Source organism: Osmerus mordax, chromosome 7 (assembly GCF_038355195.1).
Source record: "Osmerus mordax isolate fOsmMor3 chromosome 7, fOsmMor3.pri, whole genome shotgun sequence".
In the NCBI taxonomy this organism is placed as follows: Eukaryota; Metazoa; Chordata; class Actinopteri; order Osmeriformes; family Osmeridae; genus Osmerus; species Osmerus mordax.
This window is the reverse complement of record NC_090056.1, coordinates 12,500,646-12,518,343: the sequence shown is the minus strand read 5'-3', so window position 1 is coordinate 12,518,343 and position 17,698 is coordinate 12,500,646. Positions and strand designations below refer to the sequence as shown.

The window sequence follows — 17,698 nt, the reverse complement described above, 5'->3', positions numbered from 1 at the left end:
TGAAATATTTGTAATTGTATATTATAATCAACAAATCAGCACAGTATGATCAAACTTTGATTCTGACCCAGTTTGAGTTCGTCAAATCCAAACAGGTCATGAATTAAAGATGGTAAACCCTACATTGCCTCTGTCCTCCAATCATTGTCTGAAATGTATAGCTACTGAATCGGAAGTTATGGGTTTCCGGGTCACAAGAAGGGCAAGAGATCTTTGTCTCAGTTAAAGTACAAGTCTCAGGGTGTAACCTTTGTTTTATTTCAAGCAGCAGACAAATAATCAGGACGAAGATACATCATGAATAGCTAAGCATAGCAAAAAAAAAAAAGAATAAATGTGTTTATTGATATAGTCAATATTAGAAAAGTAGACAACTTGTATATGTGTCACTGTTAATTTCTAGAGGTACAAGTGAACTAAATGTGCCAAAATCTGTTCTGATTGTGTAACTGATTTGCCTAACCATCCTCCTAAGCGGAAACGCATTTCAAAACTTGAACCTTAAGAAATACTGCATGTGTTTTTATAAAAGACATTGATTAACATCTATCAACCCTGCTCACTTCCTATCCTGAGTTACACCAACATAAAAGTGACTTATTATTGAGGTAATTGTCAACGAACATGCTTCTCTGTGGTTTGTCAAAGGGTTGTTAAAAATCAACTTGCATTGTTAGTTTGGTGTTTGAATGTGGATAACATTTAGTGTGGCAAACTTGCTCAAGCTAAGTCATTTTGCTTCTCAGCCCTTGTGATTCCAATTCAAACAGTTGTTCTTGAGTACCCAATCGACCCAGAGAAAAATTTGTTGAGGGATTGCTACGATTTCAAGCACAAGACAACCTGACTACTGTTGATATTGCTGTGTTTGTACACTAGAGGGGGCACTTATTCAGCCTTTACTCTTGTTTTTACATTCAAAGCTTCAACGTGTGATTGATGTTAATATGCAAAAAATATTTAAAAACATAAAAAAATGTTTTTAAATAAAAACATTTACATATCTGGATTTAATAGCTAGGTGTGTTCATGAACTGCTCATGAACGGAATGAATCTGTTTTGCACTGAACAGCAGCCCAAATGAGTCACATAAATCCTGATACACAATCTATGCTATTGATCAAATTAAATGAAAACAAACTGCCAGTGCTGGCACACAATGTTTAATTTCTTCTTTGGAGCAATGCCCAACCTTAAAAAATAATTTTCATGGACGTTAAGACATTAAGTATGCTGGTCACATCGACTGCAAGGCTGGGCATGAAGTGGTGAAAAGGAGCCTCCCCTCTGTCCTCTATCTCATCTCCATAGTCTGACATTTAGCCAACACTCTCAATCAGAGGTCTGAGACAGTGCCAGGTCACACTGTGATAGGAATCTTAATCTTCTAGCTTTACTTTTCTCTCGTGCATGGCCCCCTAGTCCTCACAACTCTCTTTCTGCTCAGAGGCTTCTAAATGGTTTTTGTCCAGGCTCCAGTGCAGACAGAGAGAGGGACAAAGATTGTGGCTGTAAATGTCTAAACTTTGAGGGGCAATTGTTTACGCTTACAGGTTGTAAAAGAAGTAAAGAAGGTAAACAAAGACAAGTTGCATGAGTAAATATCATAATAGCCTTTTTTGTGGTCATGCAGACATGCACAAAATCGTTTCTGCTGAAACATGGACTCAGAGGAATGGAGAATACATTTGTCACCCAAACCACCACCCCACCCCCACCCCCAGCCCCGTCTTCTTTGCAAGGCACAGACACATGACAGGGGTCAATGTGTTACTACTCCCCAGGACGGAGATGTCCACCACTCACCCCCAGGGCCAAAAATAGAGACTCTAAGAGTGGCACTGACTTTTAACACTTATACAGCATAAGCCAAGTGACTACTGAGAAAATCTCAATGAAGAACCACCCAAAGGATAAACAAGGTAAAGCCTTGGGATAATTTAAAATGTGTTAGTATAAAGTATGGTACAACATTTAACAGTGACAAATTGATTGTGAGGGGATATAAAGAAAAGCATGTGTTTTAGTTTTTTGTTCTTTGCACCTAGCATGTATCATGTCAGAGATTTAGTGGTTACAGGGTGGTCAACTGTAACAAGTTTCAATGACACCAGATAATGGCGGTGATCAAATGAACATGAAGCATCATTGCTCAAAAGTTCACCCCCTATGTCCTCATCCTGTGGACTGAAATTAAAGTTCAGTCAAGCAGCGCAGTTCATCCAACCACTGCAGTCAACCAGATGACCACCCTGGTTCCTAAATGCTCACTAGCCAATCACAACAGAACCCTTCTGAACATAATAGTATCTGTCAGACACTCTCCATAAAGACTGTAATCCAAATGAATCTAACAGATAAGAAGATGTGACTGGGTGTTATATGGTGCTAATGCAATCAGAAAAAATGAACCTCGTAATAATCGTAACATCATTTGATAGAGGGCATTTTCCCTAGCATTACCAACAGTGAAGAAAGATAGATTCTTTTTAGGACCCACATTACAAAAACGCTATTTTAAGATGGCCAGGCTTCCACACAGAAGACATTACCAGGCAGAATAACACCCCAAGTCCCCCATTACTTCAGACCAAGTACACCTTTCTCATTACAGCGATGTTTAGAGCTTATCCGAAAAGGTTACATCATGGCTGAAATCCCAGATGTTTTGTGTGGCTGAAACCACTGTTGTTTCAGTTGGTTAGCTCTTGTGAACTCAGTTTTAAGTTGTGGGATTCCATGTTGAAAAAGCCAAAAGCTCAGGCTGTCCTCTGCTGTTTTCCCTCCCTGTGATACAAAGCTGTGTAACATTAAACAAGGGTTGAAGAGTCAAATTAAATGTGTGTTTAAATGTTGAGGGGAATCTTCTCGAAATTGATGTGATAAACCTTCTCCAACTAATGTGTGGAGAATAATTGTGCAAAGCACGAAAGGTACAGCATAGCATTTTGTCCATTTCCATTTGTCTACTCAAGGATGATTTTAAAATGTTATCTATTGGGACCTCATGCAGAAGAAGTAGTGATAACCTGTACAAGGCTTAGATACAGCTCTGTCGGTTTCAACCCAAAGATAGCATTGGATGTTTGGTGTCAATGGGAATAAACTTGCAGCATTTGCCTAAACACAGAATGTAACAAGAGAACAACTGGGGCATGATAATACACACACATTTGAAAATAGATAACAGTACTGCTTTTTATTTTCCTCTTTTAGAAGATACCTCTCACTGTGCCTCCTCTCTCCATCCTCTCCCCCACTCCCCTCCACCCAACCATAGAGTAGAGCAGCGATGCGTGTCTTAGTGAGACCTGGTGAATAGTAATGAACTGAGCCTGTGTGTCTATTTTATTTGAGGGAAAGCGAAAGGGAGAGACCGGGGGGGGGGGGGGGGGGGGGGCTTTTCTTGAGGCAATGAAGCAATGAAAGCTGTGAGATACATGGATTGTGGAGAGGAGGGACCCAGTTAAATCCTACATCTAACTTCTATTATAATTAAACATTCTCTCTTCTTCTTTTCCTCATTGGTCATTGCATCCCTTTTCATTCATTACATCTTTAAACAGCATACTGTATCTTAGTTAAGCTTTCTGATCCTTTGTTCTTGTTCAAACAGTAGCTCGGTTTCTCTCTCCCCTTGCGCCAGTTCTCTCGGAGCACAGAGGGGAATGTATGAGCAGAGGAAACGGATGGACGAGGAGAAAGCTGAGAGTGAATGTGGCTCAGAGAGGGGCAACAACACCTGCTGTCTGCAGTTCTGTATTGCCAGCCAGGCAAGCAGCATTCTTCCTCTGCCAGTGAGGGACTGTTTAGAAGACAAAGGGAAAGAAGGAGGCCTGAACAAAGAATTCTGCAAACAGTTCTCTATACCAAGATGTACCAGGAGGGGTTTGATTCCAGTTTCTTTTTTTGTGATTTTGTTCAGTAAGTTCAGGAAAGAGGAATTGAAGTTTATGTCAACACAGGGAGTTGTTTTCCAAAAGATTTCACTTCGATGAAAAAACTAAAGTCTTCCAATCAAGAGGTTACACTGCATTAAAATACAAAAAATAACTAACTGGAATATTTAGCAACTGCCTGCAGAGACCTACTAGAGCCAGGGTTGAAAAGAAGGAGAATCACACAATAGACGCCCCCCTACCTCAACCCCTCTTTTATCCTTTCCATCCAGGACTCATGGGCACTCTGCCAACAAGGAATCTTAAGAACTCTCATTCAAAGAAAATCTAAGAAAGGGACTAGTTTAAAGCCAGGGCCCATTCTTTCCCTCTGTCCTTGTTTTTCCCTTTCATTTCCCATGTGAAGAGGGATTTCTGGTCGCTTATTCTCCAACACTGCGTCTGGGAGTTTCTGAGATTGCCATTCCTGTAACGTTTCGTCAGATTTGTGATTTTGTATGTATTGTTGTGAGCCACGGACTGATCTGCCGGAGCCGTCTCTTCCTCTCTCTCAGTTTTCATTCTGCTTAAACTCACTCGATCTTCCCTCTCTCCCTTCTGCTCACACATTAACTCCTCCCCTCCACTACCCATTGTCTCTCTATACAGTATTGGACTGAGAGGATGCCATAGTCGCTCCAGCAAGGACACAGAACAGGGGGAAAAGGAGGTAAGTGTCACATTTACAGTGTGAACGTTGCCTGCTCATCACTACTTGTGGGTAAATTAGGTACTGCTAACAGTGTAGTGTAATTGCCAAAACGTTTAGGAAATAGATATTGGTAAATGTTTTCTGGCAGAGTAACAGAAATCTAGTAAGAGACAAACAAGGGGTTCTGTTGCTGCTTTGCTGCTTTTTTATGCAGTGAGCTGATGTATTATCTGACAGTGGTGGCTGCTGGTTTGATAAATTAATACCACAATGTAATGTAATTGGATGAAAAAATTGGTGCCATACGTCTTTCCTCACTGTAGGGTTATTTGGTCACACACAGTTTGAAATGCAACGACTGGAATGTTGATTAATTACTGCAATGTAGTCGCAGAGAGGTCTATAAAATATCTACTGTATTTACAGTCTCACATAGAATTTTGATGATGCTTCATATAATTAACACACATATACCCACACTGGTATTTGATTACATAAAAAATAACTCAGTGACACACACACATCTGGAGAGTGACAAGTGGCTCAAATTGGCTCCCAGTAGAGACAGAGCATGTAGGATGTTTGGGATTAGAGATAATCCTCCCTGTGGCTGAGATTCACCTTTTCGTCTGGCCCGTGTCTGACACAGGGGCTGGGCTAATTTATGCATGAGAGCAGCCTCCCTGGAGTTCAATAGGAGGAGGCTTGTCAACCTGGGGTTTGAAGACGGTGGCTAGAAAAAGGAGACTTATTAGGCTGTGCTAATAAATGTTAGTCTGTTTTCTGCCTTTTATTTCACTGAGTAGGAATATTCTAACCAGTAATGAGTATTAGGCTGGAAGCAACATAATTCTTCTTTTTTTTTTACAGTATTTTGTAATTGCAATGAAGGTATATCTTATAAATAAATAATTATTTTGTATGCTGCAGTATGCTATCATGTCTCCTTTTCATGTGAACTGTTCAAATGGTAAAATGAAGTGCTCATGTTACATTAACACCCCACCATCCTGACCTGGACAGTTACATATTTAGACTGAACTCATTTGCATTCACATAGACCACAATATACCTTTTACCCTTATGCAACAGTTGCAAATTTTTTTTAACAAAAGACAATTTAAGACAAAAGAATACAGAATGTATGTATTCAAAGTGATCTGGCATAGTTGTATATTAGGCCTATATGTTTGTAGCCTTTTGGTGCTTGTCTGAATGATTTGAGGCAGGCTCATGCAGACACAGGAGGCCTGATCAGCAATGGACAGTTACAGCCCTACAGGAAGCTTTGTACTCTAGTTCAGAGGGGGAAAAAAACAGGTTGTCTCAATGGGGCTTTTGTTGTTTGATTTGGAGACACAGCAAGAGCATGAAACTCTGAACGCTGACTGACAAATACCTGGTCTCCCCTCACCGTGCCTCAAATACCTCAGCTTTGCACTCGATACAATGTCAACAAATACTGCCTCTGTCCTCCATAGCTGCCCTTTTACCCCTGTGCCCAAGCATCCTGCTATTTCATCTTTTGTAGCCTACTTTTCTATGCAGAGACAGCTGGATGACAAACTTTGACCTGCATGCTGGTGAAAATGTGTTAGTGGTACAGATCACTAGAGAGATCTAAGCACCTGTTCCTTACGAGTAAGTAGATGTTCATATGTTTATTTGAAATTAAAAGAATAAACGAGAACATCACCTCACTAAAGTAAGGCTGAGGTTGGTCCAGTTGTCCCTAAAAGTTGATTAACACAGTTCAAATACTTATAAAGATCTTACCCATTATTAGGATGTAGGTATAACAAAAGGGCCTTGTCTAGTGTTTTCAATATCCAGTACAATATACACCGCATTGTTATCAATGTTTTAGCCTCATACATTTGACAGTGAATCACAATTGCGGGTATGACAAAATAAAAAGTCTACATTGCGCCCATAAGAAAATAAATAGTAAAGGTTTTTCAGGACTGTTGTTGAAACTGTTTTATCAGATTTGATTGCATAGGCCTTGGGCACATGGTAAATATTAAATGCTTGAATTCAGCATTATGCCCATGCAAGTTATAAAACACTTATAAAAAACTACTGATAAAGGACTATTGCCTATGTTCACTCTCAAAGCCTTTGTCTATGATTCCTAGTCAGGAGGAAGTCAGTTTCTGAATCCATATCAATGTGCACGTAATCTCTTTTTCATTAACTGCCTCACTTCAATTGCATCACTAATGATTTTACATATTTTTTAAAAGACACTGATTGATGGAGGCATTTTCTTTATCAAAAACTATGCTATTTCTATTTGACTTGTGAAATACACTACAGATAGAATATCAGATGAACAGCAATCCTTGTTTTTGAGTCTGCTCTGCTAAAAGCACAAATCTTTTCATCCAAGGAATCAGTTAGAGAAGTATAATGAGATACTATCATTTCATTCCTTCCAGACCTGAGTTGAATACTATCAGTTCCTTTGGTGAATTATTCATGTTGATGTGAGTTTAAAATCCTGAGCACTGCTTCCAACCTGCCCTTGTTATTCATCTTCACTCCAGCTCCTGCTATTGAAATCATTGGTTCTCAAACTGCATACCATGTTGCTGCCTTTCTAACAATCCCAAAAAATAAATTTTGATTGAGTGAGGTATTTTCTCTTCAACTACTGCTGTGTTTTATGGCTTTCTATTCCTATGTGATTTCTTACTAACATGTCATGTAGGGTTTAAAGCCATTGGATACAGGGTGGCAATGCAACATAAGCCAATGGTATATTTTATAGAATGTATAGAGTCTACACGAGTCTACACTAGACTGAAGTTCATCTTTGAAGATGTGCTGTAAAGCATGTTGGAATTATGCGTGGAATTACGTGTTTTTGGAGTATTCTACTGATTGATTATGTGTAGATGTGCAGGAGTTGGATGTCTAGGTTTACCCTCTGAATAAACATTCAACTATTTATACAAATATTGTTCATATTCCACTAATAATATGTTCTTTTTTTTCTTATGAAAGATTGAACGTGAAAAAGCACTCAAACAATGCATCATGATGGAGTCAGTGCGCGCGAGAGTCTGTGCGAGACAATCAGGCTGCAGAAAATTGCAAGGTAGGTTTCATTTCAAAATTAGTAGCCAACTTGCTATCTACTGTATCAAATCAAATAATGTATTGTCACGAAACCAACTGTAGCTACGTATACGCATACAACTTCATTCAAAAAACAAATAACGGAGAAAGTAACCTCTCGTCTTGTTCCTTCGCTCACCTTTCCAGCCAGCTAAACGTGCAAATTAGACCTCTGGCTGCCAGATAGCATCAATCGTGAGCAACAAATTGGCTGTCTATTCTAAGTATACTAAATTAACTGTGTCGATAGTTTAACTAATGATGTAAGGTAGTTACAATATTAGTATTTAAGTTTTGCGTGCTAAATAAGTAACTCTAGCTAGCTAACAACTGTTTGTTAGCTACAGTGACTCAACTGACTAGCTACATTTGGCGGGGGGTATTTATTTTGAGTCAGATCATGTTGCGTGCCCCCCGGCTGGTAAGCAGCAGCTGTTCTTCATTCAGACTTTGCTACTTGCTAGGAAGGACAGCATACTGTAGTCTGCTTGCTGCTCACCTACCGTTTCTTGGTGGCTAGACAGATAGTTTTAGGAAAAGACAACTGGCATTTTGAAGTCAGTCGAGATTCGTTTTAGTCCTAAAAAGCGCTTGTCATGCCAGTGTTTGTGGAGGACCCCGCTCAGTTCTCCAAGCAGAGACTTAAGTCAGAGTTAGTTGCCAATAACATTACGCTGCCTGATGCAGAGAGCAAAAAGCAAGTTTATTTGGATCTTTATTTGACACACATTGGTCAAAAAAGAGCAGCGGATTTCTCTAGCGATGAGGACGACGACCAGGTGCAAGACGTGGGAGTGAGTTGCTGGAGTTTCTTGGCCAGTTTGTTTGACCCGGATTTGAGATTGTTTTGAGTCAAGTCAAAGACTCGTGCTGCAGACTAGTTTTCTCGCAGTTTATTTACAATGGTAGTACAACTATGCCACATACTATACATCCGTCTACATTTTATTTGTATTCACATTTGGTAGCCTAATGCACAAGCACAACATGGGATACTAACAGCTGCTGGAGACAAACTGATACCCTTGCAAACTGCTAGGTCAGCTCTAAAGTTATCTTGGAAAGCAGTGGACAGCAGAGGGCAGGGAAGGTTCTAGCCATAGACCTAAAATTAAGTAGACCAAGCATTAAAGATGGCGTCCGTTATGTTTCTATGGAAAACGTGCGAGTGGGACATTTATGTGTCACTTGGATCTCTCAAAACCGAGATAGTTTGTTACTAATAATAACAACCTAAAGCTCTATTAAAAACGAAATATGGTCAGCGCCATAACTTGCAACTCGTCCGGTCTTGCGCAGTAGAGGTGCTCGCAATTATTATTTTTTTTATTGAAACGCATAATCAAACAAAATTACACTGAGACGGGAATTGAAGATCATAATCATAATGTACAATACAGATATTGGCTTGAAGATATAAAGCGATCAAATTCAACCGTTAAACATTAAACAATAGGGGGTTAATAAATATATAAATCATATGTATTTAAAACTTTGCCATAAAAAAAGATTAACAATACATTTAAAATAAAGTCCAGTTTTCATAAAATAAAATGCTATATTTTAATGTGAAACCAACCGACTTAAAAGTCTGCTAGATCACCCAATATTTCTTAACAATTTTACATTCAAAAACCAAATGAGTCAATAACTCTTTCTCATTGTTAAAAAAGCAGCATAGATCATCAATATCAATATATATTCTAATGAAAGAATGAACGTGGTAGATAGTGTGCAGAATTTTGAGTGGCACACATTTTTTCTGGGTAATAATTTGTCTATGCCGTCCTTGAAGAAAGTAACAAAATGGTATGCTTGTTTCCCCATTCCGGGTTTGTTGAAAACAAATTGGTCTTCAGCAAAAAGTCTTCTATGAAAAAGCTATTACTTTGAGCCAGGTTCGAGAACAGGGAAAAACACATTTAAATATGTTGACTGGATTCAATAGAATAAAATGACCGGAACGGAAATGCAATACCACCAAGCTCCATTGTGGTCTTGAAAATCTGGAGTTGGGGGCTTCAGTTTCCTGTGTGTTTAGTTCAGCACTTCCCTCCTAACCTTGCAAAATGGCTGGATTAGCAAGATCACAACCACACTAGAATCCATTTTGCCAAACTAATTATTATTTGGGCCAGTCGTTGTTGTATGAGGACAATGATAGACAGATGGTTCATGCAACTACATATTTATTTGGGAAAGTGCCTGCCTTTTTTCACAGTTGTTGCATAACCCTAACCTTAACGTCAACCCCATTTTGCTGCCCAGAGAAAGTCGTGTTGAGCTATCCACTAGTCAAGCCTGCCGACAACTAAATGGTAGAATAAACGTATATGTATACATAGCCTTATGTTTGTCATGTTAGAATACTTTTGTCATAATAACCAGTTCAGCTCCTGTCCTCCCAGGAAGAGGAAAAGACAAAAGACCCAGAAATGTTGGACTCTAAGGGATTGACCGATGATGAGCTCAAGGCCTCACTGCTCAAACATGGAGTCAGAGCTGGACCTATAGTTGGTGAGCCCATCCATTGATAGTACTCTGTGATGCCCTATTTGAAAATGTACGAGTTGGTGTCATGAAAGGGTATCTGTTCATGCATGTTCCTCCAGTAGCCTTACAGATGTTTGTGTCTGTAATGATAGCCTCCACCAGGGCCGTGTATGAAAGGAAGCTGGAAGGCTTACTCCAACCTGCTAGTCAACCAAAGCTGAATGGCACAGGAGACACTGGCCAGTACTCTGACAGCGAAGAGGAAGAGGAAATATCAGGTATGGTAAAGATTCATGGCAGATTTCTGCTGTCATCCTTATACCTTGTATAGCTTTGTTAACATAGGCTGTTTACTCTGGCTTACAGTTTCAGAACAAGCAGGACTAGAGACAGCATCACACTTGGATCAAAACCAGCAAGAAGACAGACAAGTAAGAAAGACAGCTATGAAGGCTTATCATGAACTATCTTGAATGAGTGTTGAATGATTTACTATTTTATACCTATTGTATAATTACGAAATAGGTTCAAATGAGTTAACCCACTAGTTTTGGATGTAGTTTCCTGGTAAATCAAATTTTCTTATTTTCTCTTCCGTCAGTGTTCTCTACAAAATGTTGCTTTCAGTGCCATCTGGTGAACATAGATGGGAACTGAAGATAATGGTTGCAGCCAAAAATGCAGTCTCTTTTGTCTTGAGACATTTATGGATTTTGGAGGGGGTGCTTAATGATGTTCTCTGTTATCCCATTTTCCCCAGACAGGGTTGAACTCTCAGAATGGTGACACTTTTTACCCCCAGTGTTTTATACCGTCATCGAGACTGGTAAATTTGACTTCCTTGGACCATGACCTTTTAATACTATGCACAAGGATGGTGGGATTGTATGATGGAACCGATGTTCTCTTCTTTGATGAAATTCACGTGGGGCTACCCCAGCGAGCTAGGAAGCAGCCGGGACGCTGGAAATCCAATCCCAGGAGGAATGCAAGAAATGTGGTGGAGTGGTGTGCGGAGTGGGGTCGGGCTCCCCCCTTGTCGCCCCTGGTGCTGAGTAAGACCTCAGTGGGCCAGCCTAAAGGAGCACGACCAGGGGTAGAATACACTCTAAATCCTCTTTACTGGCTTATTTACTCAGTGCTCCTCTTAGTCAATAGAGTAGACATCTCAGTTTAATCTGGGGTGTATTTAGTTGTCTCCAAAAGATCTGGACGAAGCATTCTCTTTTTCTGTCCTTCTTTCGTCCTCTCCTCTTCTCTACACTGCTGCAAAACCATTCTCTTGAGGCATAAAGGTTGAGCAAGCAGTGGGACACTTTGTTTTGAAGTACCTAAGTTGTAGTGGCTATTGTCTCGGCTCTAACATTGGACCTTGCAGGTATTGCCTCAGTGTGGTGTTTTGATTGGTAACCGTGAGGACCCCTCCTCTTCCTCCTCTCAGACCTTCAGCATCACTCAGATGGTAGAGGAGGGAAGTGTGTTTTCTGCTGTTATCTGGTCCTGGTGGTAACATAAGATATTGCTACTAAATGTGAATGAGGGTTGTAAATCTTCACCGCTGCGGTGACTAAGAATAATATCTTAATGTTTTTACTCACTGTAACCACAGATTGAGAGTCGGTGCCCTCTCTCCACTAGAGCAGAAAGAGAGAGGGGGAACAGTGGGAGTGATATGGAGAGAGCTTGGCCAAGGTCGCACAGGGTCAGTATGCACAGACAGATCAGTCATCCATTAGTCAGAACAAACTTAGGACCTGGTGGTGATTCACTGCAGAGATTTCCTGGGCTGGTTGAGTGTGATGGTGGGTTACACGGCTGGGAAGGGAGCTACATATGGATTTATTGTGTCTCTCTTCTCTTACCAGGACTGGTCGATGACTATCAAAAACTTCACTTACGTACAGCCAATCAAGGCACATGAACTCACTCAATTAGCCTAGCCATTGTCTCTTGTCATGCTTTTAATCACTTCACTCTCCTGGGGCATATGTCAGGTCAACATGAACCTGGCTTTCTTTCACATTGTAGGTGTGAATCTGGTGTAGGTGTGAATCTGGTGTCTGGTTTAGTTGTTTACTTCTCCTCTCTATTTCGTGGCTTGCCTCTGGAGAACCTCAGATGTGGAAGGGCTGTCTGTCCTCTCACTGTTCCCTCCGTGTCTGATCTGCGCTTTTCTGTCATCCCCAGGAGCCAGTCACAGATGTCCTCATGGAGATATTCCCCGATACAGAGCCCACGCCCACTGGTATAGTGTAAGTACACTCCCCCATGAGACTACACTAAATGGCTACTGTTTACAATACATTTGTATTGTCCTTCAATTTATAAGTCTAAGGGGTTTAATGGCATGTTTATAAACTGTACTGCCCTGCTGCAGTGCAACCCGGCGGAGACCTATAAAGGGTGCAGCAGGACGTCCGGTCCACTTCAAGTACCCGGACACCCCTCTCAGTCCCACCACCATGGAGAGACAGGAGCTGGAGCGTTTCCTCGTTCCTCGCTGGGTCCAAGTGGTGGTCTTCCTCAGCATTGTCTGCCTCCTCTACTTAATCTATGCTTGTGGGGAGGACAGTATAGACAATCCCTTTGGGGCCTTCCTGGAAAACCTTAGCCTGAAGACAGGAGATGTTGAGGTGAGCCTGGAGACTGGAGTTGAGGAGAGACTGTTGCTGAAAGCCGAGCCTGCGGACACACAGGTCCTAGACCCCCTTACTGGGCAGGAGTAGGCCCGTACTCTGTTGGCCTGTTTAGCCTTCTCTTCATCATCTTCAAGTCACAGCTCACAGCAAGCCAAAAATACCTCACCTTGCCTCAGTACCTCACCGTTGTTACTGGAAATGTAGAAGGGAACGTACTGGAGAGTTCAGTGAGAGTTCAGTGCAGCAGTGTTTTTGAATAAACAATATGTACTGTGATGTATTTATCATAATCCCATGAGTTATGTTACTGGTTGAGCTTCAAAATGTATTCTCATGTGATGAAGGTATTTATGCATTGAATGTTTTTATGTCAATATGTTTAAGACTGGGACGATGTCTTCGGTGTATTTGAACCGAGGACATTTATGAGTTATCTTAACCTACTTGTTTGTACTTGGTGTCTTTTTTAAAGAATAGTTTGTTGTGTTTGTATTTCAATAAAGATGTTGGTTTCATATGGGCTTGGATCGCATATGTTGTATGGATGGGATGGAATTGGAAAAGGATGGGTGATTCAGGGGAATAGATGTAACAATTAAAACATGAGCAAGTGTTTCCTGCAACTTTCGTCCTCCAGCAGGTGGCGCTGAAATAATAATGTATCAATTTATCTGCAAAGCAGCGTGAAATAGGAAATACTAGGCCTATGTTACTGTCTACTGTTTGGGGGTGAACTCGAACAGGATAAAGATGACCGACCATTATACAAAGTTCAGGGTTGTCAAATTTGTAAAGATTGTGTCTTTTAGCTTGTCATTTGTTCTACTAGTATTGTTCGTTATAGCCACTGTAAGGACACTGACGCTGGATGTTAATGCAGATCTACAGCTCGCTCACTGGGAGAAGACAAACAACATTGCGTCGGATTTAATAAGCGAACATCGAGAGGAGCTTCTTGATCATTTTAAAGGTGAACAATTTGATTTTGTCACTGACAGGTTCTTGGAATGACTTGGAAGTTTGATGCAAAACGCGACATGCAGGGTGCCAGTTTTTCTTTTTTGCATGTTGCAAGTTAGTGTCACATTTAGCAGCTGTTGCTCACACGCGATTCATTTCAGAGGCGGTAAGGATTCCCACTGTGTCAACAACGGAAACGCAATTGAACACCAGCGCTTTGCGCGAGTTCGACCATCTCCTCAGGAGAGGTAGGGCTGATCGAATGCATCTCCTTTTTCACGAACCCAGATTTGTATTATCGGTAACCCAAGTTACATCAGTTGTAGGTTATGTGACTATTAAAGGTGTCATTCATACAGCGTACACAATGTAGTTTGCTTTATGGTTAGTTTAATGGAATTACTAAAGTATGTTGTATCTCTCATGTAGTCTTTCCTACAGTGTTTTCTTCCAAATTGGTTCATCATGAGATAGTGGCAAACTACAGTCACCTATTCTGGGTGCCAGGCTCCAACCCTGCATTGATGCCCTACATGCTCCTGGCTCACATAGATGTGGTGCCAGCCTTTGAAAGCGATGGCTGGGAAGCTCCGCCATTCTCTGCCAAGGAGATAGATGGGTTTATCTATGGTAGAGGAACTATTGACAACAAGCAAGCTGTCATGGTAACATATTTCTGCATGACAATGTTTTGCACTATGTACAGGGCCATCATGAAAGCCTTCAATCTAACCACGAGTTCCCTTTTCTCAGGCGATTCTCCAGGCACTGGAATACCTGTTGATGAAAGGTTATGCACCACGTAGGGGTTTCTACATTGGTCTGGGTCATGATGAAGAGGTATGTAGTCTATCAATCAGGCCTACTACTGTATACTGTAGACATACAGTCATCTGTCAACTTGATCGTTTTATGTTATAATAGTTTTTCCATTCAACACCTTTGTAGGTTTATGGATACCAGGGTGCTATGAACATAGTGCGTGTGCTAAAGAAGCGTGGGGTGCAGCTGGCGTTTGTCCTGGATGAGGGCCTGGCTGTGTTGGATGGGGTCATTAGTGGTCTGAGGGGGCCTGCTGCTCTGTGAGGATCTAGTAATAGAAAAAAACGTTGACAAAATATGTACACATTGGGCTTCAAAGCAGAATGTATAATGATGGGTGTGTTGGTGTGTTGCAGGATTGGCATCAGTGAGAAGGGACAGGCTACAGTGAAGCTGAGTGTGTTCACAGTCCCGGGACATTCCTCCATGCCCCCCAGGGAGAGCAGCATTGGCATCTTGGCTGCAGCCATCAGAAGGTTAGTGAGAGAGCGTATAACACTGCTCACAGGCCTCAGTTAAGAGAAGCAAAACATTACCTGCCAACCCTAAACAATATTTTGTACATGGCTTCTGTCCTCTCACTACCTCATCCTCAACATACCATTTTGTCCCGCTGGCAAGGCAACAGTTAAATGCCATTGCTTTGTAATAAGATGTTGCTGTATTTACCATAAATCCAGTTCTTTTATTTAAATCCTGTGATGTGTCCTAAGATTGGAGGAAAACCCCATGCCCAGGATGTTTGGTCTCGGCCCTGAGCGTGACACTTTTGAACAACTGGCCCACAAGGTGAGACTGATAAGTAGATTAGCTAGAGTAGATAGGAGGAGTTCAACGATTAGGTCTCGACGGCATATTTTATCATTCCTTACTCTTTGTTTTTGACAGTTTGACTTCCCGCTGAAATTTATCATGTCAAATATGTGGCTGTTTTCTCCCATCATCGGCAGGTAATAACTTCAATTTATCCTGCTTGTTTCATCAACATGTTCATCATTATACAAGTGTTAATTGATCTTGCAGATTTATGGAGAGAAGACCAGACACCAATGCTTTTGTCAGGACAACCACTGCTGTCACCATGTTCAACTCAGGGGTTAAGGTGTGATACGAGAATTAAGGATCACGTAAGTATGTTTTCCTGGATAGAGCAGTTATTTTACAGCCTGAATATTCTAAAATCTTCAGGTGAATGTTCTACCCTCCCAAGCTGAAGCCTACGTAAATCTGCGCATCCATTCCTCACAGTCCTTACAAGAGGTATGGATGTTACCAGCTCTACAGTAAAGGACTTCTTTTTATCACTTTCCATATCTGTAAAGGTGCTGTATAAATAATGTGTCACTGTATTTTTCTTTTATGTGCAAATTGTGGAATTGATCTTCCTTATTATACCGTTATGGTTTGTATTTGTATGTCAGACTTCTACGTCAATGTAATGAACATTTTCATCAGCAAGTTTCTATGATGTTCAATTTAGGTAAACCTTTCTGTTATTCTAACATGAAGGGTAATGTGCCATTGTCATTCCCTGCCTTTCCAGATTTTGGAGCTGATTCAGTGGACAGTGGGGGATGCGAGGGTGAAGATGGAGCTTGTGCATGGCTTTGACCCTGTGCGTGTCAGCTCCTCTGATGAAACCTCCTTTGGGTTTCAAATCCTCAAGAAAACTGTGATGGACATGTTTCCCCAAGTCACCGTTGCCCCTGGTAAGAAAGTTATTTATCTTGTGCTTTTAATAGTTGAATAGACTGGTTGTTTACATTATGGCAGGTTCATGTGGCTCATCTTAGTTTTGTCTATGTGCAGGTATCTGTATTGGGAACACAGACAGTCGTCACTACACTGAGCTGACCAAGGACATATATCGCTTTTCACCTACCTGGTTCAAACCAGGTGATGCTCAGAGGTAGGCCAATTGATTATTAACATATAAGTTCATTACTGCTTATCGTATAGAAGATGCTGTTTCTGCATGAGGCAGACACAGAAAGCATTTCACATTTCTGCAGAAAACATAGCTGTAGTTACAATGTTCACCAATGTAATCTCAAGAGATACAATACAATATCTGTCAATTGCATGATGAAGGCGGTGTTTGTAGTACAAAAGGCCATTCTCGTTAGTTGATCATGAGACTACCTCGGTCTTACGACCAAACCATGTGACTTTGTTGCGCCATACAGACTTTGTCACCCTTCAACACACTGCATACTGGAGGGACTGTAGCTGGGCCCTGACTGGTTCCTGGTCAGGTCCCACTCAGCTGTTAACTTGTCGATCACCCTGAGTAGTATGCCCTGGTTCTGCAATGCAGACATTGTAATTCTGAGTGAACTATTAAGTATCTATTAAGTATGTGTCTGTTTATCTTTATTTACATTTCCAGGTTTCATGGTATCAATGAGAGGATTTCCAAAAAGAACTATGAGGAGCTGGTAATGTTTTTCTTCAACCTGATCCAGAACTGTGACATTAGGAAGCTACCTCCTCCTCATAGCACTAGTCATGAGTTGTAAAGGGGATAGCATTATGGGTTCAGAGAGTAGGTCTGCAGGCCTAGCCTGCACCATGGATGAATTGTGTCAATCTAATAATTAGGTTTGCCTGCATTTCTCCTAATCAGATTCTTTGTATGTGGATTTTGATTTAGCAATTGGCAGCTTTGTTAATTGGCACAATATCATTTTGAATATAAAACTTGAAATCGAGGGGCGAATTGATGTTTACATTTGACTATTTAATAATTTAGTGTTTGAGAAAGAGAACTGTATTGTATTTTTAGATGAGCATCCTGCTGCGGAATTGTACTACAGCAATTTCAAAGTTGAGATAAACATGAAAGTGCTTAATTATTCAATCTATTGTATTTCGAGGATTACAAATAGTTGTAATTTTTGTTAATAGTTCTTCTTAATAAGTATCACAGATATGACTTGCTATGTAATAATGGATGATTTGGTTTTAAAGGAATCACTTGAATTGTGATAAGACTGCCTTTGCAATCAGTTGTATTGAAGTGGAAATGCTGGACAATCAAATAAAAATGATCTTGAATTTGGTTGAATTC

The 17,698-nt window shown here is 40.8% G+C and overlaps 2 protein-coding genes across 2 annotated transcripts; both read left to right on the top strand.

Moving 5' to 3' along the window:
* Window positions 1–8,183: 8,183 nt before the first annotated feature.
* Window positions 8,184–13,361, top strand: lemd1 (LEM domain containing 1). The gene is made up of 10 exons (XM_067240217.1): window positions 8,184–8,508; window positions 10,123–10,231; window positions 10,360–10,485; window positions 10,574–10,638; window positions 10,968–11,033; window positions 11,148–11,303; window positions 11,586–11,684; window positions 11,817–11,909; window positions 12,395–12,459; window positions 12,585–13,361. Exons 1-10 carry the CDS (start codon window positions 8,311–8,313, stop codon window positions 12,931–12,933), a joined length of 1,326 nt encoding a protein of 441 aa, XP_067096318.1. The 5' UTR covers window positions 8,184–8,310; the 3' UTR covers window positions 12,934–13,361.
* A 222-nt stretch (window positions 13,362–13,583) lies between these two features.
* LOC136945436 (N-fatty-acyl-amino acid synthase/hydrolase PM20D1.2-like) lies at window positions 13,584–17,683 on the top strand. Its single transcript, XM_067239247.1, has 13 exons — window positions 13,584–13,816; window positions 13,968–14,054; window positions 14,236–14,471; window positions 14,560–14,646; window positions 14,755–14,888; window positions 14,985–15,104; window positions 15,342–15,417; window positions 15,517–15,578; window positions 15,652–15,730; window positions 15,817–15,888; window positions 16,172–16,337; window positions 16,438–16,537; window positions 17,018–17,683. Exons 1-13 carry the CDS (start codon window positions 13,597–13,599, stop codon window positions 17,145–17,147), a joined length of 1,569 nt encoding a protein of 522 aa, XP_067095348.1. The 5' UTR covers window positions 13,584–13,596; the 3' UTR covers window positions 17,148–17,683.
* Window positions 17,684–17,698: the final 15 nt, after the last annotated feature.